The sequence below is a fragment of the Tupaia chinensis genome, unplaced genomic scaffold (genome assembly GCF_000334495.1).
Source record: "Tupaia chinensis unplaced genomic scaffold, TupChi_1.0 Scaffold000355_1, whole genome shotgun sequence".
Classification (NCBI taxonomy): domain Eukaryota; kingdom Metazoa; phylum Chordata; class Mammalia; order Scandentia; family Tupaiidae; genus Tupaia; species Tupaia belangeri.
The window spans coordinates 3,991,396-4,003,940 of NW_006159850.1; the positions used below are offsets into that span (position 1 = coordinate 3,991,396).

General features: G+C 57.2%; 1 protein-coding gene across 1 annotated transcript; it reads right to left on the reverse strand.

The window, feature by feature from the left end:
- On the reverse strand, nucleotides 1–12,503 carry KLHL36 (kelch like family member 36). Its single transcript, XM_014589436.2, has 5 exons — nucleotides 12,192–12,503; nucleotides 10,335–10,412; nucleotides 4,604–5,677; nucleotides 2,768–2,925; nucleotides 1–634 (listed from the first exon to the last, which is right to left on the reverse strand). The coding sequence occupies exons 1-5, from the start codon at nucleotides 12,279–12,281 to the stop codon at nucleotides 1–3; spliced, it is 2,034 nt and encodes a 677-aa protein (XP_014444922.1). The 5' UTR covers nucleotides 12,282–12,503.
- Nucleotides 12,504–12,545: the final 42 nt, after the last annotated feature.

Sequence of the window (12,545 nt, forward strand, 5' to 3'; positions counted from 1 at the left end):
TCATAAAAGTAAAAAAGCTGCTAGTAGTACATAATGTTTCCAGGGTTCTAGGAAGTCGCTGCTGGTCCGGGTGCTCTGGGGGTGGGCGCGGTGGGCGGCGGGCGCGGGCGCGCCCTTCTTGTCCTTGTCCTCCAGCCGCGGCTTCAGGGCGCAGACACAGGCGGACACGCCGGCGATGGCCTTGGGCAGGTCAGGGCCTTTGCTCCACTTGTTGGCCTCACGGTCGTACACCTGGACGGTCTTGGAGAAGGCGGTGTTCTCCCAGCTGTAGCCGCCCAGGATGTAGATGCGGCCCTCCCACACCGCCACGCCCGACTCGCTGTTGGCGTGCAGCAGCGGCGCCACGCGCGTCCACTGGTTGCACTGCGGGCTGTAGGCCTCCACGCCCAGCACGTCGAAGCGCTCCATGGACTCGATGTTGTCATCGCTGCCCCCGATGGAGTAGATGCTGTCGCCCAGGCTGCACATGCTGTGCCAGCCACGCGCCGTGGTCATGGGCCGCCGCTCCTCCCACACGTCGCTGCGGTGGTCGTAGCACAGCAGGTTCTTGCGGTAGGGACCAATCTGGTAGTCGTGGCCCCCCGAGATGTACACGAAGTCTCTGTAGATGGTGCCCGCGTGGCCGTAGGTGAACCTGCGGACGGAGGGCAGAGAGCAGCTCAGAGCCCGGGCTCGCCCTGCAGGCAGTCGGCTCTGCACAGTGTGCTCGGCCCTCTCGGGCCTCAGAATGCAGGGAGCACGCGCCCCACGAACAGTTCGTGGCCGGCACTGGAGAGGCAGGCAGGGCAGAGCAGGGAGGTGGGCAGCTCAGCAGGCTCATCCCCTGGGCTGGAGTCCCAGCTAGGCCTTCTCTGACGCTCTGTTTGCCCCTCTGGGAACTGGGGATCATATCAGAGCTTCTCATAATGCCTGAAACGACTGGAATGCGTGGTAGTGAGGCACGCACTTGCACCCAATCTAGCTACTTATCAGGGATGCAAAGCCTAATCCCAACTGTGACGGCGTTCTGGAAGAGACAGATCAGAGAGACCACGAGATTGGCGGTCTCTGCGGTGGTGTTGGAACAGCGAGGCAGAGCACAAGGGACTCTCTGGGACAGAGACGCCGCTCCGCATGACACTGCAACGGCAGACGTGTCACTGAGCGTTGGTCAGCCCCCGCGTTGGTGCACCACCAGGACGAGCCTGTGTCCCCTAGGACTTGTCTATAGTAGGGCAGAGGCATGTGGTCCATCACTTGTAACAAGTGTACCCACCCGTGCAAGAAGCTCCCGATGGGGGAGAAAGTGCCCACGGGTGGGAGAGGGTACCTGGAAACCCTACTTCCTGTGTGATTTTCTGCAAACCTTAAACTGCTCAAAACATCAAGTCTTCTGTAAAGGGAAAAAACACTAAAACCAAAGTGCAAACACAGGTGTAAAGAAAAGCCAAGGGAGATGTCAGACAACTCAGCAGTGGTTACTTAGCCGAGAGGCACAGGCATGGAGGGGGAGCAAGCCCTCGGGACAGCGCATGCTCAGGCAGGTCCCAGGGCGGTGGGAGGTGCGCCCATGTCCGGCTCAGGGTGGGGCTGTGGGTTCAAGAAAGCCTCATCACAGAATGAGCGAATAAAGGAAGACATCGATGCACCCAGGTCAGAGCGGGGCATGAGAACCGAGCCCTTCTGCCCATTTAGAATGGAAACCTCGTACTGGCGTTGTGGTGGCCCAGGTGTGGTGCTGTGACACAGCCACCCCGAGAGAGCAATGACAGCAGGCATCTCACCACTACCCTAAGCTGCACGTCTCCATCTGTACAACGGAATGAACCGAGGTCGGCCAGGGGTCCTGGCTAGCCTGGGATAGGACCTGCCCCATCCACTGTCATCCTGGTTTAAGTGACGAGCTATCCCAGGAGTCCCTCTACTCTAGCAGGTTACTATGGATATCAAGAGGCGTGCGGTGGACACCTGCCCAGAGGTGGCGCAGGGCCACCACGAGAGCTCCTGCCATCTTGCTAACTAGTGTCTGGGTACTAGCTCACCAGCCTCTTGGCAGCTCTACACGAAGGTGGCCGCGCAGGGACCAGAGGAGCCAGGATGACCATACCCCAAGCGTGACGTTCAAATGTGCACCCTTATCCTGGACCCTTCTGACTGGATGTATTCCACCGCAAGACTGACTCTGTGAAAGAGCGTCCGCCTTCTGCTAAGCCCGTGAAGACAATAAATGCTCAGTAAATGCTCCCTCGGCTGCGGGGAGGACTGCGAACCCAGGTAAGAGCTGCTAAGCCCAGGGCACTCCCCGCAGGCTGGGCGCCACGCTGGCCGTCCAAGCAGCGTCTCACCCAGCCTTCACGAGGACATAACGGCAGGTGTTACCACCCTCCCCACGCTCCAGACGGGGACATAAAGACGGGGTGAGGACGCAGAGCCAGTGCAGATATTCCCCTGCCCCTTTTCACTCCCCTGACCAAGTCACAGGAACCTTCAGGCGAGTCCCCCTATCTGAAGGCCGTGCTCACGCTCCGCAACTCTTCTGAACTGAAGAGACGTGGCAACAAGGGGTGCTTGTCTTGGCAGGAGACCTGACACCTGCACTCAGCTCATCTAAAACCAGAGCCGGACCCGTCCTCACCATGCCCTCTGCACCCCTGGCCTCCCTCTGCTCCTTCCAAGCTGAGAGATTTCCCCCTAGAATCGGATGCCAAAATACCCAGGAAGTGGGTGACCTAAAGTATACGCCGTAAAAGCATCGTGTTTGAAGGGTCTGCCATGAAAGCCCAATTACCTCGGCAAGCCAGCCACGTAGGACCAGGAGTCGGTCTTGGGACTGTACGTCTCTACTGAAGACAGAGCTCCGTTCTCATTCCGGCCACCCACAGCAACCAGCATGTCTTCGATGGAGGCAAGGTAGAAGTCCACGCGGCGCTGGTTCATGGAGGCCACCTGTGGAGGCGAGACACCTGTACCTTCCCTTCCCTGACCAAGGACGCGTCAGCACCTGGCACCGTGTACCCCAACTGTGGCGACAGCACATCGCCGGGGGAGGTGAGGTCGTGGCCAAGCAGGTTGGGAAGGGGAGTTGAGCTTGAGCGAGGAGTCCTCAGGAGGAACGTCTCAGAGCCCTGAGTCCCACTGAGGCACCTGCGTCCCAGGAGGGGATGGAGACACAGGTGGCTCCTCAAATTCGCTTGACCACATGGTTGGTCTCAGGGACTAGAATTCTGCAGGACCCGGGGTTCAGAACTACCCCGTTAGTGGTCTCCAGAAATAAAAATGGATCTTTTCCTCTTCCCCCTCAAAATCAGACATTTTAAATGAATGCTGGGGCCAGTCAGGTGGCATGGTGGCTAGGGTGGGTGGGCCACATGGCCCACTGTGCAATTTGAGTCCTGGATCTAGCAGCCTGAAAAACACACCGGACGTGTGTGTGCACGCCCAAAACTCCTAAGAGACTGAGACCTGGTCATCCCCTGGGGGGTGCTTTCTTTTTATCTCTCAATCTCTCTTTCCAGAGAGTATATACACCCTATAGCAAACTTAAAAAGAAAAAAAAAAATGAATGCTGATTAACATCCTAGTTAGCAGCAGAAAGTGGTGCCTGATGAGAAATGAAAAAATAGAAGGCCCAGTTCTTTTAATTGTTGTTGATGTTTAATCTCAGCAGAACACACCAATGAGCACGGTCTCACTGCAGGCCACTCATTCCGGGAACTGCCACCGAGCTCTCAAGGGCAAGCTCGGAAGCTGGGGGCCTCTCTCTAGCCGCAAGACGTAGGCCTGAGAGCACGGTTTCAGGATTGGGAGAACACGATTCAAAGGTCACCTGGAATCCAATCCGACTGAGTTCTGAGCTCAGAAAACACCACGTTAAGTAAAACTGCTGAGGTGTGAGTATAAAGACGGAGTCAGCCTTTGGTGGGTAGCAGTCTTGAAAGGCATTTGTGGGAGAAAGTGGGTGCCATCCCATGTCAAGGGCTTGCCCAACAACCAGACTCTGGCCCTGGAAAGCTGGTGTCCAGACAAAGAGTCCGAAATTTGGACAGAGCAAGAAACCAGTCTGAAAACACCCAGCCACGATTCGGCCTGTTGGGATGGACCTCAGGTCTGAGGCCAAGGCCCAGACTCTCCCAGAATCAGGCCACGCTACCTGCCAAGGGGCCAGGCGGGAGCCCACGTGGCCCCCCGAATTAGCTCCCAAGGCCTTCCCAAGAGGAGCTGAGCAGAGATGCTGAGACACAGGACCACTGCTGGGCAGCAGGGCCAGGACCTCTGTACCAGCACTACCCAGCAGGCTGGCCACTGGCCACATGTGGCCACTGATGTTTGAATAGAAATTCATTACGATGAAACAAAATGGAAAGTTCAGCTCTTCCGTGACACTGGCCACACGTGGCTGGCGGGTACTGCAGCCCGGGCCATGACAGCCCCCAGAAGGCAGTGTCAGCCCTCACCGCCCGGACCTGGGCACGGGGGAGGCGGGAGGGCACTGCTCGTCCTTTATCGTCACACCTCGTGCAGAAGAGGACAGTTGTCAAGGCTCGAGAGGAGGAGGGAGGCCAGGCTAGGTTAAGGGAATCAAGGAGTCCTCAGGAGTAGAGAAATAATCTAGCTTTAATCTCACCTTGATCCACTGTTTACAGCGGGGGTCATACCTATAAAGAAGATTAGAAGCCGCATCCCCTCCGTTGTCCCGTGAGAAGCTGCCGCCCGCGATGAAGATGAAGCCCCCCAGCACAGCGACACAGTGGTGGCTCCGCCGGGCTGGCAGGGGCGTCTCCTTGACCCACTGCTCGCTCTGGGCGTCCAGGTAGCAGGTGTCGTCACTGAGCTCCAGACACCGCTCAGAGACCTCGCCGCCCACGAAGAGCAGGCGCTCCTGGTTGGTGCGGAGCGCCGAGCGCTTGGTCTGCATGACGGGCTGCGCAGCCGGGCTGTTGTGGTAGCGCACGGCCTCCTCGATGAAGCCCTCGCAGTTGGCCTCCTTGGGCAGAAGCGAGCACACGGCCGGCTTGACCCGGTGCAGCAGGTCGTTCTTGGGGATGAGTGGGAAGTGGATGTTCTCCAGCACCTGGTAGGCGTGGGCCTCGCGCTCGGGCTGCTGCGTGAGCCACTGCAGGGCGGCCTGCAGCAGGTCGTGCTCGCACTCCCGCTGCACCTCGCTGCTGCTCAGGTACACGCAGAGCTTCTGCATGGAGACATTCTGCAGGAAGTCGGGCGTGAAGGACAGCGTGCCGAAGTGGCTCAGGATGAAGCTGTCGATGAAGGTGTCGAGCCGCTTGAGGCTGTAGATGGAGGCGAGCTCCTGCAGGTACAGGTAGTTGTCCTCGCTCACCTCCTGCTCCAGGTACTCGCAGCAGAAGTCCACCACTGTCCAGATCTGCAGCAGGTGGGCCGTCTCCAGGATGAAGTCGATGTTGCCGCCGTCCAGCGCCAGCTCCCCACCGTACAGGAAGTCCACCACGGCCTTGAGCCCGATATAGGAGGCGCCCACCAGCTCTACCTCCTTCTGGAAAGCCTCCCGCATGCCAATGGTGAACATGGAGTTGAAGTAGTCGCTGCACACGGCCAGCAGGTTGCGGTGGGCCGGCACGCGCTGCTCGTCTGCCACCAGGACCACGTCACAGAAGAGGCCGCGGAGCCGCTGCTCATTCAGCCGCTGCAGCACGGTGGCCGAGTGGTCGGCCCAGCGGTACACCTGTGAGGGGGAGGCATGTCAGGGACAGAGGCCACCAGCCCACCCTGCTGCAGCCCGCTGAGGGCCTGGAACCTACCCGGTGGGGCACAGCCAGCATGTTAAAAAAAAAAAATTGGAGAGAGCAGGAAAGGGAACCTCAGAGTACGCCACAGGAGATACAGGCGTCTGAGTGCACGTGTGTGCAAGCACGTGTCCCTCCTTCTTCACTATAACACAAGTCCTAAAGCTTCCTTCTGTTCCCTGCCCCTTCTCCCTTCTCGCTTTCTTCTCTCTCCTCCCTCCCCCGCCCTGTCTCTCTTGCTGTGGGCCCTGACAAGCAGGGCTGGCAAGGCTGCCCCCCCAGGGAAGCGGACCTGCTCTGGCTATCTCCCTCAGATTAAACAGGCTCTGGTCTGCGTCCTGGCTCCGCCACCTACGAGCTGGGTCGTTTTGGGGTGAGTCACGCAAAGTCCCTAGGGCTCCCTGTCCTTGTCTCAGGAGCGTGGAGGAGGGCATTTGGCAACGTTTGGGGGTTAATGAGCCAGAGCTGAGCATGGGGCTGCTCAGCAGGAGCTGGAGGGATGTTAGCTGTGGAGATCGTCCGCGCCCCCAGGCTCCGGCCAGGAAGACGGGCTGTGTCTCCTACGGTGCTGGACACACCGGCATGCCGTTCCTACCACTCGGTCCCAGGAGTGGCAGGTCCTAGAAACTTAGCAACATATCTGGACTGCAGGCTCTGGGGCTCCTGCCTCAAGGAAGGTGGCCTCAGTTCCCGCCAGGGCTGAAGGAAACACGGTATGTAAGGTGTGGGCACGCTGGCTTTGCCCGAGTTCACGCTATGACATATCCTCACTCACGCTCTCATTCGAGCATCACGGTGACCTCCGAGGGAACCTCTATTCTAATCCCCATTTTCCAGATTTGGAAAACCAAGGCGCAGAGAGACTAAGACAAGACTGAGTGGTGGGGGCAGCAGGTGGCGTGGTGGTTAAGAGCACTGGACGCCCACATGGCTGACGGCGGTTCGAGTCCTGGACCTGGCAGCTTGCTTTCTCACTTTCCCTCTCACTATTCCTCTCTCTCTCTCTCACTCTGTTTCTCTCAGGTCAAATTAAAATAAATAAATAAATAAAGTTAAATAATTCTTAAAAAAAAAACAAAGACTGAGTGGCAATGCTAAGATTTGAACCTAGGTTTGACCCCAAACCTTTAATCACCATGCTATCCTGGAATTAACAAGCACATTCATTTAAAATGAGTAATTAATGTATGGAGTAACTCAGTAAATTCAGGTAGACAACATCTTCAGAGTGCTAGGCACCTGACATGTGCTCTGGAGGCCACGGAGATATGTCAGACTGGACGGCAGCTTCTAATCCCCAGAGGACTGACTGGCCATTGTTTCAGGGTATTGCAAACGGCTTTATTTATAACTAAAACAAACAAACAAAAACAAGAAAATTCCATGTTGTGGAAATCAGACCAGTCCAAACATCACATAGGGGGCTGTCTGAGGACTGGCTGGGCACTACGCCCAAAAAGGTGGAAAGTGGTGGGAAGAGGGAACCAGCAGTTAGCAGTTAGTAATGGCTATGTTGCTGGACTCCCACGTAGTCCACTGTGGTTTGCGTCCCGGACCCGGTGGCTTAAAACTCACGCAGGGCACGTGTGCGTGTGTGCCCAAGATCCCGAGAGGAGAATGGAGGAGAAGGGATTGCGGCATGACCATCCCCCCTGGGTGGTGATTTCTCGCTTTCTGTCTCTATGTCTCTCTCTGTCTGGCGAGCGCAGGCGCCCTATAGCTAAAAACCTCTCAAAAAAAAAAAAAAAAGAAAAGAAAAGAAAGTGGTGGGAAGAGAAAAACCGCCTGGCGGCCTAGCGGGCGGCAGGTGCGCTCAGGCTCCGCCTCCGCCTCCACGAGCCGCTTCTCAGCACGCGCCCGCAGAGAGGTTCTGGTGGTTCTCCTAACTCCCTTTGGAATCTGCTCTTTATTGCCACCGATGCCTTCACAGTCAAGACACTTAATTTCCCTGTGGCCCTTCCACCTCCGGTCAAGCCCGATGCCAATGCTGTCTGTGTCACAGGAGTGGGTGTGTCCCCATATCAGATGAGGCTGCCAACAGGGATTAGCTGCGGTGTCCTCCCCTGACAGGGTCAGAGGGATGGGGCCCCAGGGTCTTCCGCGGTGGCCTCTGCTTATTCTGGTGACTTGCAGACAGCTGGGCTGGCCTGCTTTGGCTTCTAGTTAAGCAGCATGGCCTGAGTCCCTCTTGGATGTGGACAGAAGGAAGGACATTTGCAGGTGATCAATACCAGTAAGTCAGGCCAGCAGGTGGCAGGGTGGTTAAGGTGATGGACTCTCACGTGGTTGGCCATGGTTCGAGTACTGGACCTGGCAGCTTGCTTTTTCACTTTCTGTCTCTCTCTCATGAATGTGTGTGCTCTCTAGCGAAATTTTAAAATAAGAATAATAAATACAATTAAATAAATAATTATTTTTAAAAAAATACCAGAAAGGCTCAGTATCCTGAGAGAAGTGAGAGGTACCAGGTGGGCCCCTGGTTGTCCCTAAGCAGGTAAAGGTGCCGGACCCTGCGCTGCAATGACAGCACCCAGGCTGCGGTACACAGAGGGAAACAGCCGGGGGCAGGGCCTGGGACAGGCCCAGACAACAGCTGCGGAAGGGAGCCATCTGCTGTGAGCCAGGCCAGGGGGACAGCGGCATCGCGCTCAGGCCGGGTCTCCATGCTAGTGAGAGGCATGGGCGGCTCTCTCTGCCCGGCCCTACTCTGCCCAGGGCTGCCATTTCAGCCCAGATGCTTAGGTAACAGCTTCAGAAAAACACACTTTCCAAGGCATGCCGGATAAGAGCTTCAGCACCTCGGGAAATTCTGAGGCGCCGACCCCAACCTTCTCTGATGGGATTGACAGTCTCCTTCGTCCTGTTCTTTCCTTTCTTTAGTCCCTTATTCAAACGTGTGGATGGGGAGGAGGGAACGCGGGTGGTCAGGGCTCACTCTGCAGAGGAGGCAGCAGGCCCCAGGGACAATATGTTCAAAAATAGCCCGGCACTGGACTGAGGCCATCGGTGACCCAAGGCTCGCACGGCAAGAGGACTTCGCCATGCGAATGCAGTCGCCTCCACGGCACACGGCCACGTGGGTGGGGGAGGGAAGTCAGACGTGCATGGACACTCCCCCCCATGGGTCCATCTACACAAGTGCAAAGTGGCGAAAGCAGTGGTGGACGTGGGCAGAGGGGCTCAGCCCAGGGAGTGACCAGGACTTGGTAACGTGCTCCGTGGTTCCTGTCTGGGCACTGGCTACATGTGAGTGTTTGATGTCCAGAGGCCCAGGGGTGCACTTAGGACTAGGGTGCTTTAAAAACTAAATAGGTAGAAACATAACAGAATCCACCGCCGGACAGAGAACCCCATTCCTCAGAGCTTTCATTCAGAGAAACAAGTTCCGAATCTGCCGGTGAGGGACGAAGATTTCTGATGCTATCAACCTTAGAAAGCCACGCTGTCTGGGCGGCCGAGCTCGGGAACAAAGCCCCTTTGAGCGCGGAGACCTTTCTGGGTGTCCACGGTAGACACAGCTGGGCTGGCAGGGGCCTCCGCCAAGAGGCGAGCAGGGATGGGAAGGAATGGGAGAGCATGTCCCGGGAGGGCCGACGGCTCCTGACAGGGGTGCTTTCTTCCTTCCGTACATCTGGAACTCCCTTCCCTTTGCCTCCAACTACAGGCTGCTCGCCCCTCCCTCGATCTAAAGCAGTTTCTCTGCCTTTTCTCATGATTACCCCCAAGAAGCCCTTTAGGGTATGTTTCCCTCATCGCGACCCCACACACGCACTTGACCACCACAGAGACACCATACGTGTCTCAGCTACAGTACGCGCACACGTGCTCCGTGTTCAAAGGAAACCCCTCCGGCACCCACGAGAGCCAGCTCTACCCCGTGGGGGCAGCAGGCCTCCACTGGGAACGCGCCATCTAAGGTTCCCGTAAAATTCAATCCCTGGAAGAGACACCTTCAAGGAAAAGAGGGCATTATAAATATGTATAACGAGGAGATAGGCATAAATAGGGACCACTGCAGATGGGTCCCCTGGTCTTTGTCTACAGCAGTTGTGGGGACCAAGTCTGGGGTGGGACCAGTCACGCTTAGCTCTAGTTAGTCACCTGCCCCTACTCAGGGGGGATTCTGATGCGGCCAGTGGGATGTGGGTTGAGAGCCCCACTGGGAGAGGGCACCTTGGAGAGCCGTGATCAAGGAAGAGGACTCGGGGCCCTCGCCAGTCAGGTACACGGTGCGCCACCCTCACCCATAAGGAAGGAGGCTGGGTGATCAATGGGCATGTCCTTGGAATTTCTGAGCCCCTAGGTGACCTAAATCCAAGGTTCTTATCCTGTCCCCTCCTAGGGTTGATGCACAGAATAAGTGAGTCAAGCTGTGACCCAGGCAGCTCTGGACCGGCACTCTGAGATACCAGACCACCAGGCAGTCTAAAGCCCCTCCACTTCCAGTTCTCCCTGATGTCATGCTTCCGGGCCCTTGCCTGTTTACACCCCAACTTCTCTTTAAGGAAACTAACAAGTCAACAACAAAACAGCTGTCTGCGCCTCGCGAATGAGCTCATCAGGAAACCATCCGACTCCCGGGGCAGTTGCACAGACCTTCGAAGACTCGCTGATCTTGTACGGCCGAGACACGCGTGTCTGCCTGCTTGTCTCCATCGTGACGGGATCGCGGCCCTACAACGAGACAGGAGTCCTGAGCACTCGTCATGACTAGGTAGTTCATTAATGCAGGCCCTGCTGGCAGGTGCTGGAAGAGAGACATGGGAAAGGGGGGCGGGCACACTGCGCTACAGAGAACTCTTTCACGCGGAGCTGAAATAATCAGATTGTTCGAAGTGTCCAGATTTACCTCGTGTCCCTTTGCCATCTACAATCTGAAACATCACGTCATTTAGCCCATGTCCTACAAATATACAAATACCTGGCTTCTCTCATTTATTTATTTATTTTGGATAAGGTCTTGCTATGCCTCAATCCTCCCACCTCAGCCTTGTGAGTAGCTGCGTCTGCAGGAGCAAGCCACGCCTGATTTCTGAGGGGGGCTGCAGATCGGACCTGAGCCTCCCTGTGGCCTCCGCCTGGCGAGCGGCAGAGACTACCAAATATCTACCGTTTGAAGCTGGATCTGAACTGCACCTTTGACTAGATCTAGGTTAGAAGGGTGACAGTCACTCTGGGTCCCAGACTATGGCGCTGGCACCAAGCGGAGGGACTTACACAGGCCACGTCCTTCATCCCACCACCTCTTGTCCAGGCTGTCACTGCCCTGTTTTACAGACGGGCTCATTGATCTCATGGTAAAACAGCTAGTGAATGGCTAAGGACCAGACCTGGCTCTGTCCAGCTCCCAAACCTAGGCCCTCCACTGTGACCAACGAGTGGACGAGCCCTAGTTTTTACGAGGGTCTGACTTTGAAAATACCATGAAGCTAAGGACGCGGCGCGGTGATGACAGCCACAGATCGCGCGCTCCAGATGCGGACACTGTCCTAACGGCGAGCGTGTCTTCATTCCCGAACCCCACCACACCCTCACAGGCCAGCGCGGTTCTCCTGGCCCTGGAGGAAGCGAGAGCAGTGAGGTGAAATAACGCAGCCAGCGCCCCGGCCAGGAAGTGGCAGGGCTGGTGCCCCCGCACAGCAGCTTCCCTTGTTCTTAACACCTGGGCCATACTGGCTGGCCACAGGCCAGGAGCCTCCGTGGGCGCTGCCTTCAACATCGGTCCGAGCAGTGCGCTGACTTCGCTGAGTCTCACGGCAAATCGCAGAGCAGGCTGGCACGCCAGGCCGGCGGCGATTTCTACCAGCGCTGAAATGCCCAGCCATTCACAGAGTCAGGCTTTGGGGAGGGTAAGCTGGGGACTGAGGAGCAAAAAGAGGGGGTGCTACGCCAACACGGGCCCAGTTTTCTTCCTGCTGTCTGAGCTCATGAGAAGAGCCCGTCTGTTACCCACTGAACAAGCAGCCTTTGCTAACAAGGACGCGACAAGAAGGCAGGTCTGTCCTACCCTCATCAGAGACCCAGGGAGGGGGCTCCAGGGTTCCCGCCCACGAACAAATGGGACGCAGTCCAACCTGTCCTGCTCCTCAGGAGTGCGGGAGTTGGGGGGTGGGGAGAAGGAACAACTAGATTTCTCTAGACAAACCAGCAACTTTGTGCCAATGGCATACCATACACCCCCCTCCTCACTGCCCGGAGCTGCTGGGAGGCAGAGAGGGAAGACCAGCGTCCTGCAGCACCCCTGCATACCCGGCATTCTCACTTCATCTCCCTCCGTGCTCAGGTGGCCACGAGCCTGCCCAAGGTCACATCGCAGACAGCAGCAGGTGCCCCCTCCACCAGGCAGGCAGCCAGCCAGGGCTCAGTTTTACCCTCAAAGACTCAAAGCTTTCTTTTCTAGGCCAAGGTAGCTAGACAGTCCCGCCTGGGAGTGGTTTGGGGCTGATTTCTAACCTTGGCTGTCGCTGTCTCCTGTGCTTTTCGGAAGCGGGTGAGAGGTGAAGGCCATCCACATCCACGGTCACAGTCCCCTTCAGTAAACATGTCCTGGACAGAAGGGTCCCCAGGGAGCCTCCTCTCCTTCCCAGGTCTCCACCCGGAACCTGCCTGACCTCAGCGTTCGAGGAAATTCAACGCGATTGAAATCGACGCGGCTGCCCGACAGCACTCACCCGTCAGGGGCTTGCCAGCAGGGTCTCAGGGGACACCGCGGTCGCTTTCTCGGACCCGGCACCCCCTGGCGGTACTAACGGCCTCTGTGCCGTCCGGCAGGCTCGAGCCCGAGCCCGCAGCGAGGAGGCGGAGGGA

What these genes read in the sequence shown, in the direction of transcription:
- KLHL36 (XM_014589436.2), bottom strand. Translation starts at nt 12,281, where the DNA reads ATGTTTACTGAAGGGGACTGTGACCGTGGATGTGGATGGCCTTCACCT. An exon ending in AGGAGACAGCGACAGCCAAG is followed by an intron (nt 10,413 to 12,191) that starts GTTAGAAATCAG and finishes GTCTCGTTGTAG; the next exon opens with GGCCGCGATCCCGTCACGAT. An exon ending in AGATCAGCGAGTCTTCGAAG is followed by an intron (nt 5,678 to 10,334) that starts GTCTGTGCAACT and finishes TCCCCCTCACAG; the next exon opens with GTGTACCGCTGGGCCGACCA.